Source organism: Leucoraja erinacea, chromosome 35 (genome assembly GCF_028641065.1).
Source record: "Leucoraja erinacea ecotype New England chromosome 35, Leri_hhj_1, whole genome shotgun sequence".
In the NCBI taxonomy this organism is placed as follows: Eukaryota; Metazoa; Chordata; class Chondrichthyes; order Rajiformes; family Rajidae; genus Leucoraja; species Leucoraja erinaceus.
Window position 1 is genome coordinate 3,395,886 of NC_073411.1, and position 21,783 is coordinate 3,417,668.

At 46.2% G+C, this 21,783-nt stretch overlaps 1 protein-coding gene across 5 annotated transcripts in view; it reads left to right on the forward strand.

Annotated features, from left to right (window-relative positions):
* The first annotated feature begins 5,964 nt into the window (after positions 1-5,964).
* Positions 5,965-21,783, forward strand: part of polm (polymerase (DNA directed), mu) — a 65,783-nt gene continuing 49,964 nt past the window's right edge. For 3 of the 5 annotated variants that reach the window (XM_055662052.1, XM_055662049.1, XM_055662053.1), the window contains exons 1-5: positions 5,965-6,115; positions 7,027-7,261; positions 12,341-12,521; positions 18,521-18,616; positions 20,444-20,614. In XM_055662052.1, coding sequence (XP_055518027.1) covers positions 7,050-7,261; positions 12,341-12,521; positions 18,521-18,616; positions 20,444-20,614 — 660 coding nt within the window. In that variant the 5' untranslated portion in view covers positions 5,965-6,115; positions 7,027-7,049. The remainder of the gene's footprint in view (positions 6,116-7,026; positions 7,262-12,340; positions 12,522-18,520; positions 18,617-20,443; positions 20,615-21,783) is intronic. The other 2 variants (XM_055662050.1, XM_055662051.1) reach the window with 2 other exon arrangements.

A 21,783-nucleotide genomic window follows, 5' to 3' on the forward strand; every position in this document is an offset into this window, starting at 1 on the left:
CTCTTCCTTTTTCCTTTCTTCTCCCCGTCCTGTCCCCCGCACCCTACATCAGTCTGAAGAAGGGTTTCGGCCCGAAACATTGCCTATTTCCTTCGTTCCATAAATGCTGCTACTCCCGCTGAGTTTTTCCAGCACTTTTATCTACTGCAACAGGTTCACTTGCACCCCCCACCAACCCCATCTACTGAACCAGGTTCACTTGCACCTCCTCCAACCCCATCTACTGTATCAGGTGTGGACTCTTATACATTGGCGAGACCAAATGTAGACTGGACGATCGTTTCGCTGAACACACCTTTGTCTTGTCTTGTCTGTCTTTGTCTTGGCCTATGTGATCTCTCGTAGATCCCACTTTAACTCCCCCTCCCATTCCCACACTGACCTTTCTGTCCCGGGCCACACACAAATTTGAGGAACATCTCCTCATATTTCACTTGGGCAGCTTACAACCCAGCAGTACAAATATTGATTTCTTTAGTTTCAAGTAAACCTTCCCTCCCCCACTCTAGTTGTTGTACTAGTTTCACTGAGTTTCATTTCTGTATAACTTGGTAACAGCTAGCCCACATGCAACATTAATCTATTTCCTTGTTCTTTGTTACTTTTTTGCACATCTTTCATTCATTTGCCTGATTTCTCTCTATATCACCATCTATATCCCCCAAAGAAGGATCTCGACCTGAAATATTTTCCTATTCCTTTTTCTTTTCTCCAGAGATGTTGCCTGATCTGCTGAGTTTCTCCAGCTTTTTGTGACAATCTAGCATTTTAATCAGTTGGCCATTGGCATTGAGGGTAATAAAATGTTCCCCTCCTTTGATTATGGTCACTGTAATTGATTATTTTTAAACAAGCTCTTCAAATAAATTTCTTATTTGGTGATAAATGAAACGAGCTGCCAGACAAGGAAGTTAAAGCAGATGCTATAACTATATTCAGGGTCATACAGCGCAGAAACAGGTCCCTCAGCTCCACGTGCCCACTCCCACCAGCATGTCCCATCTACACTGGTCCTACCTGCCTACATTTGCCCCAATAAGGGTTTTAACCCGAAACGTTGCCTATTTCCATCGATCCATATATGCTGCCTCACCCGCTGAGTTTCTCCAGCATTTTCCTTCTAAAGCTCTCCTATCCATGTACTTATCTAAATGCTGCTTAAATGTTGCGATAGTGCCTGTCGCAACTACCTTCTCCTGCCTCGCTGTGCCAGAGAGGGTTCGATCCTAACCTCGGGAGCTATCTGTGTGGAGTTTGCACGTTCTCCCTGTAACCCTGGGGGTTTCCTCCGGGTGCTCCGGTTTCCTCCCACATCACAAAGACGTGCAGGTTTGTAGGTTTATGGGCCTTTGTAAGTTGTCCCTTTGTGTGTAGAGTGGATGAGAGCGTGAGATAAAATAGAACTGTATGTGAATGATCGATGGTCGGCATGGATTTGGTGAACTGAAGGACCGTTTTCCCTACTGCAACTGTAAACTAAACTCTTCGGACATTCACAAAGTCTGTACATTTATTAGTGTTATACTCAGTAATGTTCACACATATGTTCAAATAAAACATCCTTGTCACTCATGTAGCCCCCTTAGTTTAGTTTATTGTCACGTGTACCGAGGTACAGTGAAAGGCTTTTGTTGTGTGCTATCCTGTCAGCGGAAAGACAATACATGATTACAGTCGAGCCATTCACTGTGTACAGCTACACAATTAAGGAAGAACGTTTAGTGCAAGATAAAGCCAGTAAAGTCCGATCAAAATAACAGTTCAGACCTGCTCTCTAGTTGTGGTAGGATGGTTCATCCAGGGCGCCACTTGTCTTTGATTATGCTGCTGGCCTTGCCGAAGCAGCGTGAGGTAAATGGAATCAATGAAAGATAGGTTGGTTTGTGTCATGGTCTGGGCTGTGTCCACAATTTTCTGCAATTTCTTGGGATCTTGCGATCCGGAGGTGATATCCCTTCACCTGTTTGATGGGTGTTCAAAGGTTCAAAGGTTTCTTAATTAGTCATCTACACCAATTGGTGTAGTGAAATGCTTGTTGCCAATGCAGCACATAAAAAAAAGAATACGAACATGACAATAATAAAGAAATGTAACATAAAAAACATCCCCCCACAATGGTTTCCATTATGAGGGAAGGCACTAAGTCCAGTCCCATCCCCATGTCCACCCATAGTCGGGCCTATTGAGGCCTCCACAGTCGCCGCTACAGAGGCCTGATGTTCCAGGCCGTTCTCGCCGGGTGATGGTGCTCCGGCGTCGGGAGAATCCTCTCAGCGGCATGGGACACCTGGAACGGCCGCCTCCTTACTCGAGGCAGTGGCTTCCGAAGCCGACAGGCCGCGCTGGATGGAGCTCCACCACTGGCGATCTCAGCGAGAGATCCCAGGCTCCCGATGTTAAAGTCAGCGCCGCCGCCTGCGGCTGGCCGCTCGGCAGTCCCGCAGCTCAGCGATGTTCATCGGCGGTCTTCAGCTCACCGGAGCTCCAGCGCGGCGACCCGGGTAAGGCATCGCCCGCTCCGCGATAGCGCTCCAGCGCTGTGCCGCCGCCAAAGCCGAGGTTCTGGGCGGTCCCCTCAGGAAACCTCGCTCCAGGCCCGCTGGTAGGCCGCGAGGACAGGTCGAAATTGCAGCCCGGAGAAAAGCTGCCTCTCCGATCAGGTAGGGACCTGGTGTCCCCAGCAGACTCTGCTCCTCAATGTCCAGCAGTGGAAGGACTCTAGACTGTGGTCGTCTACCACAGAGCTTTGGCAATGGCTGAGCAGAACTTCAGTGAGTCCCTCAGCACGTACTTCAGCAGTCTGGAATGGGCCTTGCACAGATACATGGATCCGAAAGATTTACAGGGATCACTTTTTATTTCTATAGCACATTTAAAAAACAACTCGTTGGCCAAAGTGCTTTACATTGGTGGAGGTACTAACGTTATACAACATTTACAGTCATAGAGATATACAGTATGGAAACAGGCCCTTCAGCCCAATGCGTCCATGCTGAAAAAGATGCCTGATCTAGCTGGTGCCCATCTGCCCATGAATGTCGGAAACAGGTACTGTATATGGGTCAATTATGGGCATATGGGCACTAGCTAGATCAGGCATCTTGTTCGGCATGGACGCGTTGGGCTGAAGGGCCTGTTTCCGTGCTGTATATCTCCATGACTAAATATAGTTAGTACTAAGGTGCCACAAGAAACCGCAGATGTTGGTTTACTGGCCTTCTCCAGTTTATCTGCAACCACCCCTTCTCTAACACAGAGCCTCCCTACCCCACGCGCTACCATTCACCAGCTGTTAAGCGCTAGGTCTATGAAAGTCTCTGTTAAGTTTTAGTTTGGAGTTTAGTATCGAGATACAGCACGGAAACAAGCCCTTCGACTCACCGTCCACACCGACCACCAATCACCCGTTCACACTAGTTCCACGTTATTCCACTTTCTCATCCACTCCCTACACTAGGGGCAATTTACAGAGGCCAATCACCCTACATGCTAGCAGGGATCGGAGAGGAAGACCCCAGAGGAAACCCACGTGTCACAGGGAGAATGTGCAGACTCCTCACAGACAGCAGCCGAGGTCAGGACAGAAGCCGGATCTCTTGCACTGTGAAGTAGCGGCTCTACCTGCTGCACCACTGTGCCGTTCTAATCCCTGTTGCAACTTCCTGTTCTGTTTTAATAAATCGTCTCAAACATCTTTAACCTAGTCTTTTTTCTCACCACAAACTTAGCTTCACTCTCTTCTCTCTGCTACTGTTTTGGTTTCTGCAAAACAAAATTCCTTTGGGATATCTTCTAATGTTTTAGTTGTAGGATATACGTTTAGTTGCCACTGGAACTGGTTACCTTTGAAGGACACAAAATGCTGGAGTAATTCAGCGGGTCAGACAACATCTCTGGAGAAAAGGAATATGACGTTTCAGGTCGAGACTCTATTCCTTTTCTCCAGGGCTGATGTCTGACCCGCTGAGTTACTCCACCTCTTTGTGTCATATCTTCGGTTTAAGCCAGCATCTGCAGTTCCTTCCGACACGGTTATCTTTGATATTGCTCAAAACTTTCATTCTTCCTCAATGAGTAATTACCCTGACCTTTGTGTTACTGAATCAAACAGATTATAAGTGTGTGTGTGATTCATTATATTCTAATTGATATCAGAAAGTACTATTGATCTCAATAAAAAGTGTTGAGATCAAGTGTTGGAGTAATTCAGTCGGACAGGCAGCATTTTTGGAGAACATGGCAAGGTGATGTTTTGAATCGGGACCCTTCTTCAGGTTTATTGTGGTGGGGAGATGGCTAGAAGAGAGGTGGGGGCAGGACAAAGCCTAGACACAGGGAACTGCTCATGTGGGTTTACAAAAAGGACAAAGTGCTGGAGTAACTCAGCCAGTCAGGCAGCATATCTGGAGACCATGGCGAGGTGACGGTTTGGTTCAATCTTCCCCAGAGATGCTGCATGACCCGGGTGGCTGCCTCACCAACAGTCTTTCTGTCCTTTCTTTTTTGTTAGTTTTAGTATGTGTTAAAAAGTATGTTTTAGTGTTCCTTGGTTTGTTTATGTGGGTGCTCGGGGAGGATGGGGGGGGGGGGGTGACATTTTTTCACCTAGACGGAGATGCAATTTTTTTCCGTATCGTATCTCCTTCCCCACTGCAGTTTAACATCGTGGAGTTGGTGGCTTTTCCTGGAGACCGACCCGGCACTCCAAGCAGGAACGGGAGCCTGTGGGACTTCAACATCGTGAAGCCCGCGGTCTCTGGTAAGAAGAGGCCGATCCGGGAGCTGCATGCCGCGGAGTGAGTTTCAATTGCCCCGACGTTTCGATCACCCCGACGGGGACTTTGATCATCGGCCGCGGGGCCTTTGAGCGCCCCGACTGCGGATGGTTTGGCTGCCCCGACCGCGGGAGAACAAATATGAAGAAGATTGAACTTTATTGCCTTCCGTCACAGTGAGGAATGTGGAATCCACTGTGGTGGATGTTTATGTTAACTTTTATGTGCCTTGTTGCTTTTCACTTGGTACTAGACTAAGTGGGACCGTTGGGTCCCAGTCACACGGGAGGGGGGTGTGGGGGAGGTGGTGTGTGGGAAGGGGGGGTTTGGGGGGGGGGTGTGGGGGAGGGGGTGTGGACTAAAATAAACTCTCAACTTCTCTACGCCACAGGGTATCAGAAGTCATACCAAATTCTATACATCATCCTTAAAGGTATATACACTCACAATATGTGCTACACATTCTTTGTGCTGATTACATTTTTTGGAAGGAACTGCAGCTGCTGGTTTAAATCGGATAGACCCAAAAAGCTGGAGTAACTCAGTGGGTCAGACACCATTTTGTTGATTGGTATCATAGAGTCAAAGTGTGACACAGTGTGGAAACAAGCCCTTCGGCCCAACGTGCCAACACCGGCCAACATATCCCAACTATACTCGTCTATCTTCGGTGTAAACCAACATCTGCTGTTCCTTCTTACATGTTTTGTAAACCTCTCTGGCCATCTTTCTGGCCTGTGTTTGGTCCATATCCCACCAAACCTGTCCTATCCATGTACATTACATTCTACATGATCAAAATATGTCAGTTCGTGACGTGCGAGGTCTGGTTACGGGGTAATTGGAGTGTCAATTAACACATTTTGCTGTCGGGTCTTTCAATTGTAACTTTGCAGCAGTCACAGGCTGAAGACAGGTTGAGCTCTATGGAACAACCCCTTGTCCACAGGGTTATTTACATGGGATGCAATGCAACCAGCAAATGTTACCACCTTGCAATATAAGGTTACATATATGTGTCTGTTCTTGGGTGTAAACCAGCAGTGTGTGGGAATCTTTGCAATGCATGTTTATTTCGAGGGATTGTCCCCGGGACGTTGACAAGTGCCCGGGGGGGGGCAAGGGGAGGCGCGCGCCCGTGTCGAGGTGATGCGCGTGCACGCGCGCGGAAGGAGGGAAGCGGCGGGAGCGCGCTTGCCGTGCCCGCGCCCGCGCGCGTCCCCTCTCCAGGCGCGTCCCCTCTCCAGCCTGCGGCCTGCGGCCTGCGCCGGGCCAGGCCTCGGGCTCGCTTTCACCCCCTCGCCCGGAGGAGGCGACTGCACACCGGCTCACCTTCCCCGGTACAGCACTCTCTCTCCACAACGCACGTCCCCTCTCCTTTTTATAATGAACAAGTTTCATTTGTTAAACGTAACTCCTCCTTTTGGCCGTTTCCCGCAATTAAAATCCACATTATAATAATTAAATGTAACTTTTTTGTTAAATGTGACTTTTCTGTTCAATTTTAGATGCAGGAGAAATGTTCCCCATGTTGGGGGAGTCCAGAACCAGGTGTCACACAGTTTCAGAATAAGGGGTTGGTCATTTAGGACTGAGATGAGGAAAAACTTTTCCACCCAGAGAGTTGTGAATCTGTGGGATTCTCTGCCACAGAAGGTGGTGGAGGCCAATTCACTGGATGTTTTCAAGAGAGAGTTTGATTTAGCTCTGAGGGCTAAAGGAATCAAGGGATATGGGGAGAAAGCAGGAACGGGGCACTGATTCTGGATAATCAGCCATGATCATGTTGAATGGCGGCGCTGGCTCGAAGGGCCGAATGGCCTACTCCTGCACCTATTTTCTATGTTTTCCTTGTCAACTATGTTAGCTTTTATCTTAAATTTTGCTCAGGACATTGAGTCCATGTTGACACCATATTTCTCCAACAATTGGCCTGTTTTATCTGCTAAATGTTACCCCCCGACCTTTGCCATGTTGCCATCCCCAGCTTATTTAAATTATAAAATTAATATTAATTAACGTAGTCGACAAGGAAACAGATGCGGCAAAGTAGAAAAGTTAAGTTTAATAACTATAATGTGGCATTTGATGGAAGGAAATGTGAAGGGCAACAGCCAAAATCAGGAGTTAAGTTTCAGAATAAAACTTGTCAATCATAGAAAGTTAATCTGGTTAAGTTTCACTCCTGATATTGACCCAGTTGCTATCCTTGTTTCGATGTTAACTGTTGTCCCACCATTTTCTCCCTCAGGTTCCCTTGCCTTGCCCGCAACCATGGCGCTGATGCCTCGTAAGAAGAGGTGTAAAGATGTAGCGGTGACTTCTGTATACGACGGCTCTTTGGATGGAAACAGCACAGTTGGCAAGAAGGTCAAGTTTGGTGACGTTGGTGTATTTCTGGTCGAGAGGAGGATGGGGTCAAGCAGGAGAAGGTTCCTGACGGAGCTCGCTTGGAAAAAGGGGTTTCGCGTGGAAGAGCAGATGAGGTGAGTGGGCTAGAGTTGTACCTGACTCTAGAATCTGACAAACTTGAAATAAGCTGAACAGTAAATTTAACACAACTTAGGACTAATGTAATGAAACTCCAAAAAACAAGACATTTAGTGCTGGTATAATTTAGTGGGCCAGGCAGCATCTCTGTTAGGCGGGAGAAGGTGAAACGTCACCTAAAGGTGAGGTGGATTGAGCTTCAGGGGAGCCCACTAAGTTGGAGTCCAGGAATCAAGCTGGTCCCCTGCTCATTGGACCCGGCGGACTACCGGCCTGGAAGGAGGAGACCACCGTGCCATCACCTGTTTGTCCATCGGAGACTGGGAGGATGAAGCCAGCGATGACAGGCGAGGAGTAGGATCAGTAGGAGAGGAGAGGGGACCAGGGTCTGCCCTACCGAGCCCTCGTCGTAGGCTGCGGCAGGCAGGCACCCTGTGGAACAAAGATGGACAGGCGAGGAGAGGGACATGCCGTCCAAGGAAGGAGACGGCTGGAGGCCCGCAGTTGCCTGGAACTTGCCTGGAACAGACGCCGCTTATGAAGCCTAATGCGTGGACTTTGGAAATGGCGCCAAAACATGGTGCCTCTTATTTTTTAAGCCTTACTTATTTTGGTACACTTGCCAATCGGGGGCATGGCAATACACTATTGGACTGTTTGTAAAGAAAATTATTTCTCTGTGTTCACAATTCGCACATGAGACATGTTCTCCAGAGGTGTTGCCTGACCCACTGAGCGACGCTGTAAACCAGCATCTGCAATTCCTTGTGTCTAATGAAATGCCAACTGTTTTGTGAGATGGGCAATGCGGAAGAAGCAAATATTAAGTCCTTTTCTTTTGCAAGAGACAATAGCATATGTTTAAGAAGGAACTGCAGATGCTGGTTTAAAGCGAAGATAGACACAACAAGCTGGGATAACTCAGCGGGACAGGCAGCACCTCTGGAGAGAAGGAATGATCAGTCCGAAGAAGGGTCTGGACCCGAAACGTCTCCAATTCCTTCTCTCCAGCGATGCTGCCTGTTCCGCTGAGTTACTCCAGTTTTCATGTCTGTCTATAGCAAATGTTTAAGCAGTTTGGATGTTTTTTGTAACCAAAGCAAAATCTTCTAGTTGCTGGAAATCTGAAATAAAAACAGAAAATGCTGAAAATACTGCAGCTTACTGCCATAAATGTCTCTCGTGTTTTCTTAATTTATTTGAAGTATTTTTCATTTCCTGGCCATGAGTATTTACTGTCCAGACTTAATTGGCCTTGTGAAGGTAGTAGTGAATAACACTTTCAAAGTTAGTACATTCCTGGTGAAGGGTCTTGGATGGGTGTTCAAAGCTTTAGAGCCGACAACCAAAGATGTATTTCCAATGCATATGATGTTTTGGAGGAAAACTTACAGATGCAGAGAAGCAAAAATGGAAAGGTTTAGGATGGCATTTGCAGGATAATGGTATAAAGGTCCTCCACTGATTAATGTCAGTTGGTGATCCAGGTAACCTGGAGATACTGAGATACAAGGATCTGCAGATGCTCAAATCTTGAACAAAACACAAAGTGTTGGAGTAACTCAGCAGGTCAGGCAGCATCTGTGAGGGGATAAACAGATGACGTTTTGGGTCGGGACCCTTCTTCATTTCTCTTTTTCTTCCACAGATACTGCCTGACCCACTGAGTTATTCGAGCACTTTGTATTTTGACCAGGAGATATAAATAGGGTTGCAGAGCTGAAAAAAGCAAGATAAAGAAAAATTGAGGCAAATTTTGAAATCAATATATAAAGGGAATGGAGGACCATCAATCTGGCTAAAGCGCAGTGTAGTAGTGTATGAGTGCGTACAGAATTAGCTTGTAGTTTACCAAAGGAAGATGAGGCTTCTGTGTTTTTTATGGTGTAAACTTTAGATGTGGAGAGGATGTGGAGAGGATGTTTCCACTAGTTGGAGAGTCGAGGACTAGAGGTCATGGCATTAGAATAAGCGAGTTTGGTATTCCGAAAAACGCAAGGAATCATGGGATTTGTCAAAGGTCACAAGCGATAGCAGCAGTGCCGCGGCTATGGACATGGAGGATCTGCAAAGGCTAACTGGGTCTCCAGCGCCGCAATTTGAAAACGGTGTTCCCGAGTGCAAGTCCGGGGGCGGCCATCTGCAGTCGGAAGGGAACATTGCCCCCAGGCAGCGCAGAGAGGCAGCGCTAAATCCAGCTCAACTCTGCCTGTCTCACCGGCTTAACCTACAGCCCTGCCTGGACTGACGGGACACCAGCCTGGAGCCGTGAAACACGAAAGCAGTTTATAAACTAGAAGCAGTTTACTATCATGGAGGAAAAGGCAACTATCCCAGGCTTTGAAAACGGTGTTGCAAGATTCACTGCAGTCGCGGGAATAAAGGAAATGAAATATTGAGAAATTGGAAGCTTATACATGCTGCAGCAGGTTGCAAAGTGTGACATAACATGACGCAAAGGACATGATCATCTTATGATTTGTTAAACACATGTGAAACACGGAAATGTCTGCAATATATTCTTTCTGTAAAGCTGACAAAGATAGAAAAGGTTTTGTTGTTATTCTATACTTCTGTGCCCGAATTTTGAATAGATTGGACCATGAGCTGGACAGTTGTAATACTGTTGGAAGGAACTGCAGATACTGGTTTACACTGAAGAGAGGCACAAACTGCTGGGGTAACTCAGCGGGATATACAGTGGGTAACGTTTTTGGTCGAGACCTTTCTTCAGACAGAGAGTCGGGGAGAGGAAGTCTAAAGGTGTGAAAACGACAGATCAAAGCAGACGATGATAAAGAAATGTAGCGTGGTTCATTGTTAGCTGAGGGGAAGATGACAAGGAATCAGGAAAATTAATCAGAAGGACAGTACTAGTTGGAGAACTCGGGTGGGGGAGGGATGGAGAGAGAGGGGATGCAAGGGTTACTTGAAGTTAGAGAAATCAATATTCATACCACTGGGGTGTAAGCTGGCCAAGCAAAATATGAGATGCTGTTCCTCCACTTTGTGTTGGGCCTCACTCTGACAATAAGCGAGTTCGGTATTCCGATTGCGCATGCCCAGGTGATAGGTCACTCGCTATAAACAGTCTGGGCAACTGTGGTGCTGCGTTGTGTGCAGGATTGCGTATCGTGCGATGTCGTGGTCCGGCCTGGCTCTCCGGCGCTGTGTGCGCAGTGTTGCTGCTGGGCCACGTCCCTGACGGGAGGTGTCTGGGGTAGGCCCTGGGCTGGCAGGTCGGCCCTAGACTTGCAGCCGCTGGCTCCAGCTCGGCTCTGCCTGCCCCGCTAGGTTAGCCGGCAGCCCTGGACTGGCGGGGTCGGGCCTAGCGCTGTGGCCGCTGTGGAGTTGTTGCTGGGCCGTGCCCGTCATCTTCTAGGAGTCCCATCCGTGTCCGCTTCCCTCTGTCTTCCTATCACTTATGAGATCTGCTGTGGATCTGTTGCACAGGAAGCAGACTAGTAGCCAAATCAAGTTTGAATCCAATCTACTAAGTCACTGTGGCTCCCTTATGCCTAGATCTTCTGGATCAGCCTTCCACAATGAACCGAGTCAAATACTGATTCTGTTTGCCATCCAGAAATCTAGGTGGAAATGTGTACTGCCAGACAGTGAGTAAGGGTAGGATTGGGTTCATATGCTGCCTGCTCATTAATAGTGATTTGGGTAGTTTACCAGAAGTATTGCGGTGGTGAGTCAACGTTGATGGCAGTGAATCAAAATGAAATATTTATTAACTTGCGATTTAATGGTACTCTTCTGTTATCTGCAATGCATTGGAATTGCCACAGGGCCTGTTTTGCGGAATGCTCCCAGTTCACAGGGTAAATGCCACAATGAGAGGAATGAAATCTAACAAACATTTAGAAAGTGTTAAAACTGTAATCCTCACCTCTTTGGAAAATAAGCCAAAATACTTTTTATATGTTTGGGCTGTTGATCTTTAGCCAATACTGGTATTTAAAATCACTGGAATGAAGTTAAACAGCAGTTTGCATCTGGAATTAAATCCAAATTTTAAAAAATGGCCAATGGCCACCAATTAGTCCCGTATATTTAAAGATGTCCCAGAATACTCGCCTGGCATCTTATCCATTGCTTTTGTGCTCATAATGGTGGGATTGTCAAGGAGGCTAACTGTGTCCTGATAACCGGAGTGGATATTTTGTTGCTCTGCAGCAACATTTTGAGACAAAATAGACCCTCTTGACCCCTCTCCTCTTTATTTTTCTCCCTTCTCTTGTGCCCTACCGAGGTGTGCAACCATTTCTCTCAATACCTCGTTATCCCTCCCCTCCTCCTCCCCATCCCAGTCCCCTTCCACCCATATCCCTTCCACTGGCCTCACATTTCACTCCTCTCCTCACCGTACACCCTCTTGTCTCCTTTACATCTCGCCTTTGATCACTCATCCACCAACCAAACCCCCTCTCATCTGTGTACACCTACAACATCAGGCTTTGTCTAAGCCCTCCCTTTTTCCCAGCTTTCTCCCCTCCCCCTACTACAGTCAGTTTGAAGAAGGGTCCCGACCCGAAATGTCAGCTGTCCATGTTCTCCAGAGATGTCGCCTGACCTGCTGAGTTACTCCAGTACTTTGTGTCTTCTTGTAAACCAGCATCTGCAGTTCCTTGCGTTCCGTCTTTACCATTGCCTGTCCAATAGCAACATCAAATATATGGTATTCCAGTTAGCTTAGCAAACCTGACTTACAGTGCCATCCATAATGTTGTCTAATTTTCTCCAGTACACACCAAATCCTCTGCTTTATGTCCTTGATTTCTTCCGTCCCTCTGTTTGCAAAGTAATGGATCCACAAGCCAAACCAGAAAGACATTTTTAGAAAATGAGTTGGGAGATCAGAGAACTAAGTACGAAAGCCATTTTAGAATACTCCTAATTTCACAACGCACATATCAACTCATGACAGGATTAATTCCAATTTGTTTTCAAGAAAAACAGCAGTTAATATTTCAGATGTAGGCTCTAACTGGAATTTTATTTGTGCCACGTTCTGATTTGTACATGGGGTAGTTTTGAGTTTTGTGAATTTTACTGTTTCTTCCTTCCAGCGACTTGGTTACTCATGTTGTGGCAGAGAATAACACTGGCAACGAGGTTTTGGAATTGCTGGAAAAACAGAATGGAATTTGCAGAGCTGGGTTTGATGCAGTCCTGGTGGATATTGCATGGTTTACTGAGAGTATGGGGGCGGAACGACCCCTGGAAGTGGAAAATCGCCATCGACTTCAGGTATTTTATGAAAACTTTCTTGGATAACACAATTTAATAATTAAAAAAAGTGTAAGCATTCATTTTTTGAGATGCAAGGAACTGCAGATGCTGAAATCTTGAATAAAATACAATGTTGGAGTATCTTGGCAGGTCATGCAGCATCTTAGTTTAGTTTGGAGATACAGCGCTCTGGGCCGAGTCCGATTGACCAGCGATCCCCGCACATTAACATTGTTCTACACACATTAGGGCCAATTTTACATCCATAACCAAGCCAATTAACCTACAAACGTGTGTGTCTTTGGGGTGGAGGAGGAAACCGAAGATCTCGGCAAAAACCCACGTGTTTACAGGGAGAACGTACGAACTCCGTACAGACAGCACCCGTACAGATCGAACCTGCGTCCCTGGCGCTGAAAGCACTGTAGGGCAGGAACTCTACTGCTGCGCCACCATGCCGCATGTGTGGAAGGAACGGATAGGTGGCACTTGGAGTTCGGGACTAGTTTGTGATATTTTGTCAAATACAACAGGAAGGTTTGATTCATGATTAGGTCATTGTTGATGTTGATAGCTATAATCGCATAGTTCACCCTCAATATCTGGCTCTGTATCCACGTTGATCCCATCTGGAAGCAACAGTGACTGGAAGGCCATCAATGTAGTGAGAGGTCAAGCAGTCCGTCTGCTGGCCTTTCCTGTGCAGAAGCCGTCCGTAACCGAATGTGGCTGACGGACAAACTCCAGGTCCAGGAACACTGGGAGAATGTGACCTGCATGTCAGGATCGAACCTGGGTCTCTGGTGCTGTAAGGCAGTAGCTCTACCACTGTGCCACCGTGCCGCCTGGGCTGTACTGCTCTATGTTCTGACAGGGGACTGGTGAGGGAACAGGATGTGGAGGGCAATAGAAATTGGCCTCAGATCCCGTTCATGAGAGGAGGCAATAGGAGCCAGGAGTCCCATAAGGTTCAACGCTCCTCCATCAGCGATGGATATACAGTGGTCTGCAGGGACAGCCTGAATCACGACCAAAGTGACCTTCATTTCAACTATTTTAAAACTTTTAGGAAGCTGAGCAGAGTCTGACTTGTCTGTGTCAGGTAGTGAGGTCAGCAGCCACTTTAATGCGAGTTTCAGCTTTACACTAAACTAAACTAATATTTAGCTTGGGCAGCTTACAACCCAGCATTATGAATTTTGCTAACTTCAAGTAACCCTTGCATTCCCTCTCTCTCTCTCTGCCCCTCCCCCACCCCACAGTTCACTGTCCTGATTAATGTTACTGTATGTTTGCCTCCTTGTAAACTTCCCCACAGCTAACATTGAACCATTCTACATTTCCTTAGCATCGTCCGCTTTGATCTTTCGTTTTCACACCTTACCCATCCATATCTCTAGACTCTTTCTAGTAAAAGCCTAGCCTGCCCAACCTCTCCCTATGGCTCAAGCCCCTAAGTCCTGGTAACATCTTCATGAATCCTCTCCACAATGTTTGCAGTTCAGCAACATCCTTCCTATAGCAGGGTGATCAAAACCGAACGCTGTATCGAGTGCGGCCTTGCCAACATCCTGCACAAGTCTTTTTGTACATGATAGAATCAAATCTATTCAAGAGTACTTTGCAGGTACTATGGCAACTAAGAATCATTTAGACTGGTGCATGGTTAGGGCAGGTTGAGAGGGATATGGGCAAAATGCAGGCAGGTTGGACTGGTGTAGATGAGAGATATTGGCTGGTGTGGGCATGTTGGGTGGATGGGCCTTTCCACACTGAGACTCTATGACTCTAGTAATATTTCTCCATATATTCCGAATAAGAGAAGTCAATGAAGCCTGATGTTGACAGATGAGCATTTCAAATACTGAACATATTTTCTAAAGAGTTGCAGTCAATAATTACATCAGTATAGTTCCGTGTTGCTTTGCAACAGGGATTTCCCAACATTGCAATTTAACTTGGTTGTTTTTATTCACTCACTGGAAGTGGACATTGCTGGAGTAGGCAATGTTGAATGCCTGTTCACTGTGTGTTTAAGAGGCCGGACCTTGGCATTGAATGGCTGCAATCCCTGTGGAAAAGGGTCTCTGGAATTTAGAAGGATGAGAGGGGATCTTATTGAAACATATAAGATTGTTAAGGGTTTGGACACGCTAGAGGCAGGAAACATGTCCCCGATGTTGGGGGAGTCCAGAACCAGGGGCCACAGTTTAAGGATAAGGGGTAAGCCATTTAGAAAGGAGATGAAGAAACACTATTTCACACAGAAAGTTGTGAGTCTGTGGAATTCTCTGCCTCAGAGAATGGTGGAGGCCAGTTCTCTGGATACTTTCAAGAGAGAGCTAGATAGGGCTCTTAAAGATAGCGGAGTCAGGGGATATGGGGAGAAGGCAGGAACGAGGTACTGATTGTGGATGATCAGCCATGATCAAATTGAATGGCGTACTCCTGCACCTATTGTCTATCGTCTATCATGCTGATGCTTCACACGGGGAGTTCAGGATTTTGACCTGAAGAAGAGGACAGCTCAGAAACATCCTCAACTGATATATCTGCAGATCCTACAATGCCAGTGTGTTTGCCAAAAAGCACACAGATAGCACAGCCTCCCAGGAATTGTCATCCGGTGATCTTTCAGACAACGTCAAACAGGAGAGTATGCACCAGCCAGTTAGCCTGTGCTACACAGTGCTGGAATAACTCAGCGGGTAACACAGCATCTCTGGAGAACATGGATCGCTGATGTTTTGGTCAGATCATCCATTCACTTGAGATGAATACAAATCCCAAAACCTCTCAACTTGCGGGTGAAGTTGTATTTGGCTCTGGGACTGGATGAGCCCAAACCTGCTGGAAATAAACAATGGTATATATCTGTTTGGCAACATGTCAGATTCCATGAGGAAGGGCATCGTCCCACTCGGTTATAAACACAAAGGGAATAAATACAACAGGAATTGGAGAACCATAACCTTAGTCATCCTTAGTGAAGGCGGAACCAAAGTACCTGTACTCGCCTAACGGTTCTGCCCTTTCTTTGTTTCCCCATTATAAATTCACCTGTCTCTGACTTTAAGGGACCTACATTTGTTTCACTAATCTTTTCCTTTATACATATCTAAAGATTGTGCGTTTTATCTGGGTGCTTCAGTTTCCACCCACATTTCAAAGACATATAGGTTTGGTAATATTGTAAATTGTCCCTAGTGTGTGTAGGATGGTGATAGTGTGCGGGGACTGCTGGTCGGCGCAAACTCAGTGGACTGAAGGGCCTATTTCCATGCTGTATCTCTAAATTAAACGGTTACGGCCAAGGATCCAATGGACTGGTGTAACTGATTGATCAAGTTCCTTGTTTAATGTTTATATTTGCGCAGGCCAAGCCAAGAAGAATGTATTCCTTCAAACACACGACCGCAATTCTATTGATGTTGGAAATGTTAAGGGAAATCTGAAGTTACTGTAAAATATCCACCCGTTAACCATTTTTCAACTTTGTTTTGGTTTTCGTTGTATCAGGACACGCCTGACCAATATTTTGAGGCCTGCACAGTGTATGAAAAGTTCAGGTGTGTGGATTCCAGGCAACCAGTGGAATGTAACCACACTTCTATAAGGGCCATTTTCCAGGTCTGTGTCTAGACAGCTTAGATGCATTTGTAAGCCAGCTCTTGGAAGTTAATATGAGCAATAATACTTCAGAATGAGGCCAAATTAAATCATTGTTTACCAGTTAATAGATGACAGTCTACCCTTATTCTTATGGACCTCTGTATAACGGATGTTGGGTCCAGCGTACAGCGCATCACCACTGTCTCTTTAAAAACACAGACTGCTTGGTACACTGCTAGAGAGCAGGCCTGAACTACTGTCCATCTCATTTGGAGACCCTCGGACTCGGACTTGATTGGATTTTACTGGCTTTATCTTGCACTGAACGTTATTCCCTTATCGTGTATCTGCACACAGTAAATGGTTGAATTGTAATCTTGTATTGTCTCTCCGTTGACTGGTTAGCACACAAGGAAAGCCTTTCACTCGGTACAAGTGACAATAAACTAGACTAAACTGTGGGAGGGCATTGAAATTGACAAGCAATTGCTTCGATCGATTCAAACAGCATTTAGTCTTTTTAGCTTGCAGGAACAAAAATACATATTTTGTTTAAAAATAACTTTGTATTTGAAACCAACTCATCGTTTCATGGAGTGACCATTAGGTGGGTGGAGTGAATCACTTTCTTGGTTTAAAGCAGACAATTGGCATTTATGGACACCATTCCCTGCTCTGTGGTTATCTGTACTATCATTCCAATCGTCGATCATCCAAAACCATCACCCATTTAGACATCGGCCAGCAGATTTTTAAAGTTGAGTGAACAAATTCCAAAGTACTGACCCAAAATGTCACCTGCCCAAATCTTCCAAAAATGCTGCCTAACCCGCTGAGCAGGTTCAGAACTTTGTCTTTGGCTCAAGATTCCAACATCTGCAGTTCCTTGTGTCCCCAGAGCTCGTAGATACATCTGATGACATTGGTTCTTATTTGAGCTGGGAGCCTGCTCAATCATCAACAGTCTGTGTGTTTTTTTATATTTTATTTAATTTTTAGTGCGTTTTAAAAGTTTGTGTAAATGTTCTCCGGTTTGTTTTATGTAGGGGGAGGGGGTCGGGGGAAACTTTTTTTTCAGTTTATTACCTTGCCGGAGATGCGTTTGTTTTCCCTGGATCGTATCTCCGGCCGATCTGCGGCCTACCATCGATGGAGCTGGAAACCTCCTCGGACTGACTTTGAGCCCCAGCCCGGGGTGTGGACCTAACATCGGAGCCAATTCCTTGCCTGGGATCGCTCCAGGCAAGTCTGTGGACTTTACATCGAGAGCTCACAGTCTCGGGAGAGGCTAGTCGGGAGCTCCAATGACGCAGAGGCTCGACCAGTCCCAACGCGGGGTTCAATCGCCGGCGCGGGGAGCTGACATTCCCCCCCCCCCCCCCCGATGCAGGATCTGATCGCCCTGATGCGGAGGGCTCAAACGCCGCCGGCTACGGGAGTCGAGAACATCCCGTCAACGGAGGGCTCGAGGCCCCCGACCTCGGGAGAGCAAAGAAGGGAAGAGATCTGAACCTTTTTTATTCGGCTTCCCTCACAGTGAGGAATGTGGAAGAGTCACTGTGGTGGATGTTTCTGAGTCCGAGGTTCGGCCGTGGGCCAGCGGCTGCGTCAGCAGGACTGGTGGGCGGCAGCTTCGACCACCCCGGGGCGCGGTGATTGAGCCGCGGGACTGTTTTTAACATCGCCCGGTGGGGTATCGCCTCAGCGAAGAGGGAGAAGAGGAGGGAAGAGACTGCAGACCTAAGACTTTTGCTTCCATCACAGTGAGGATGTGCTAGGTGGACTCACTGTGGTGGATGTTAATATGTGTTTATTGTTGATTTTTATTGTATTGTATGTATGACTGCAGGCATGAAATTTCGTTCAGACTTCGGTCTGAATGACAATAAAGGAAATCTGTAATCTGTAATCTGTTTATGTTAAAATGTCTTTTGTATGTTCTGTTACTTTTTATTTGTATGACTGACTTGCCAAATGAAATTCCTCGTATGTTGCAAAACATACTTGGCTAATAAAGTATCTCATTTAGGCCATTTAAGACTGAGGTCAGAAAAAACGTTTCCACCCAGAGAGTTGTGAATTTGTGGAATTCCCTGCCACAAAGGGCAGTGGGGGCCAAATCACTGGATAGATTTAAGAGAGAGTTAGATAGAGCTCTAGGGACTAGGGATATGGGGAGAAGGCAGGCACAGGTTATTGATTTGGGATGATCGGCCATGATCACAATGAATGGCGGTGCTGGCTCGAAGGGCCGAATGGCCTCCTCCTGCACCTATTTTCTATGTTTCTAATGATGACCATGCTTTTCATTAATGATTGGCCTTTTTTTTATTTTCAAGGGGTTTGGAATGTTTTCTTTTGTCAAAGAAATAGTTAAATGCTTGCTAATTATATTTAATTTTTAGGTATCGACAGAAGCTATTGCAACCAGTGAGGCACCTATTTCATCATATGCCTGTCAAAGAAGGACGACGCTAAGAAATAAAAACATGTTATTTACGGTAATGATCAACAGACAACACAGCCCACTCACTCTGACCCCAAACCTTAGGCGGGAATTATTTCAGAGCTTGTTGGCACTTTCAGGGGAATGAGGGTGCTGCTCACATTCATTACTGGACCTGTTTACAAATGCATGTAAAATGCCACAGTTGTGACACGGCTGAGCTCAGACAGTTCCCTACTCTCTCAACATTCACAGTCAGGATTGTATGCGGAATGGTGGCTGTTGAAACAGATGAAAAAGGAAGAATACTTATGATTCAATATGTATGCGGTGGATAGACAAAAATGCTGGAGAAACTCAGCGGGTGCAGCAGCATCTATGGAGCGAAGGAAATAGGCAACGTTTCGGGCTTTGGCCCGAAACGTTGCCTATTTCCTTCGCTCCATAGATACTGCTGCACCCGCTGAGTTTCTCCAGCATTTTTGTCTACCTTCGATTTTCCAGCATCTGCAGTTCCTTCTTAAACATGTATGCGGTGGATAACGTGAGCAATTGTTTGAATACCTGAGAATGTTACGTTATAACTCCATGAATCTTACAAGCCTGGGGCTTTGGTATTGGGCTTGCAGATTGTCTGGGTTATTGAATTTATTCCAATAATAATCTAACACGCTGCTAATTCACGCTTTTAAAAAAATAGTACAATAATAAATGTACCAGTGACCCAGGGGAGCTTGTGAAACAATGCACTTGTAAATCTCAAGGAACCAGAGCCAGGTCAGGAAGCAAGCAGGGCTCTAGAGGGTGGAAGGGAATGTGGTTTCAACAACTAAGTTACAGAGATAGGTTGAATAAGTTAGGTCTTTATTCTCTGGAGCGCAGAAGGTTAAGGGGGGACTTGATAGAGGTCTTTAAAATGATGAGAGGGATAGACAGAGTTGATGTGGACAAGCTTTTCCCTTTGAGAATAGGGAAGATTCAAACAAGAGGACATGACTTCAGAATTAAGGGACAGAAGTTTAGGGGTAACATGAGGGGGAACTTCTTTACTCAGAGAGTGGTAGCGGTGTGGAATGAGCTTCCAGTGGAAGTGGTGGAGGCAGGTTCGTTGGTATCATTTAAAAATAAACTGGATAGGCATATGGATGAGAAGGGAATGGAGGGTTATGGTTTGAGTGCAGGCAGGTGGGACTAAGGGAAAAAAGTTTGTTCGGCACGGACTTGTAGGGCCAAGATGGCCTGTTTCCGTGCTGTAATTGTTATATGGTTATATGGAACGGGTTTCCCAGCAAGAGGAAGGTAGCACAGGAACCAGGGCCACAGTAAGAGGGAAGTGAGCAAAGGTCTTCAATGAGCCAGACATTAAACCTTCGGGAATTCCACACTGGCAGCAGATTACTGGATTTTCATTGTGCTAAAAATTGGCCATGTCAAAATGTATACACTGCAATAGACTTCTCTAAATAGAAACATAGAGAATAGGTGCAAGAGTAGGCCATTTGGCTCTTTGTGCAAGCACTGCCATTCAATATGATCATGGCAACTCATCCAGAATCAATACCCCGTTCCTGCTTTTCCCCCATATCCCTTGATTCCGTTAGCCCTAAGAGCTAAATCTAACTCTCTCTTGAATACCTCCAGTGAATTGGCCTCCACTGTGGCAGAGAATTCCACAGATTCACAACTCTCTGGGTAAAAACGTTTTTCCTCATCTCAGTCCTAAATGGCCTACCCCTTATTCTAAAACTGTGACCCCTGGTTCTGGACTCCCTCAACATCGGGAACATTTTCCCTGTCCAATCCCTTAAGAATTTTATATGTTTTATATACATTTTATCCATTTTAAAATGGATTGAGATTAATCTTTTGTCTTGATATTTAGGAAGCATTGAAGGTTCTGGCTGAAAGTGCAGAGTTAAGTGAGAGTGAAGGGCGATACTTGGCATTCTCAAGAGCATCTTCAATTCTAAAGTCTTTGCCGTACACTGTGACCAAAATGGAAGACCTTCAAGGGATTCCCAATCTCGGCGTCCATTCCAGAAAGGTGATTAAGGTAATGGCATGATATGATTCCTATGGTCTGTCACATTCCTTGGATATCCAGCAGAATAACTGCTGTTTATATGGACCATTACTTGCATTGCAGTCACTTAAGTGGGGTGGATGATTGCAGCCAAAGATCCTATAGCGGAGCAAGATAGACCAGTCCTACTAAATGCAATGGGCTGACGTGTAGTACGCAACGGAGCGGAACGTGGGCCTTTTTTTCCTCAATTTCAGTAACCCTACCCGACCCGACCCGACTCGCAGTGTAACCAACATTGCGGGGGAACAGTTTGTGTTAATAAATCATAATTCTGAAAATGAGGAGAAGATTTTTACCAAAGCACTTTTATTTTTACGAGGATGTTTCCGTAACCGGCTTCCGTCTCCGCTATGGGATCTTTGGTGCGGAGACGGAAGCCGGTTATGGAAATGGGGCCGAACATTACCTATGAATCTGCCCATGACCATACTATGTCTTTTTCGTCGAGTGGACTATCTTGCTTGCTATAGGATCTTTGTTTGTAACCTTCACGTGGTCCGCCCTGTTTCGATGAATACAATCAACCCGGCGTGCACAATCAAATAACATCAAATAGGACAAGTTGTCCTACAACTTTAGGCTGTGCAGCGTCTCTTCTTCCTGAGGAGACTGAGTCTTAATGTCCATGCTGAAAAATCCTCAGATTCTAGAGGAAAAACTTAAGACCGCTGTCAAGATCGAGCGCATCCTGTTCAACTGCATCACAGTATGGTATGGCAACTGCTCTGTCTTTGCTGCAGGAAATCCCGGAAGATGGCATTGCAGAGGGTGGAAAAATTGCCCACGAATCAGAGATATCATCGCTCCCCTCCATTGAGTCTGTCCAAAGCAAGTTTTGTCAGAAGGAGGGGAGCTCACATCAACAGCAGAGAGATGCAGAAGCTGGACTGTTGAACCCTCCTATCATCCGAAGGAGGCGCTACTGGTCTCTCTATGGGCCGAACCAGCAGGTCGAGGAACAGCTTCTTGTCGGCGGCTGTCACTCTACTGACAAGAATGTATCCTCAGTCTATTGCCGTCCACAGATGCTACCCCCCCCCCCCCCCCCCCAGACACTTATTGTTTGGACGATTCAAGGGTTTTGCTATGTCTTGGACATTCCAGGGAGATGGTTAAATGGCATTTTGTTAGAGTCT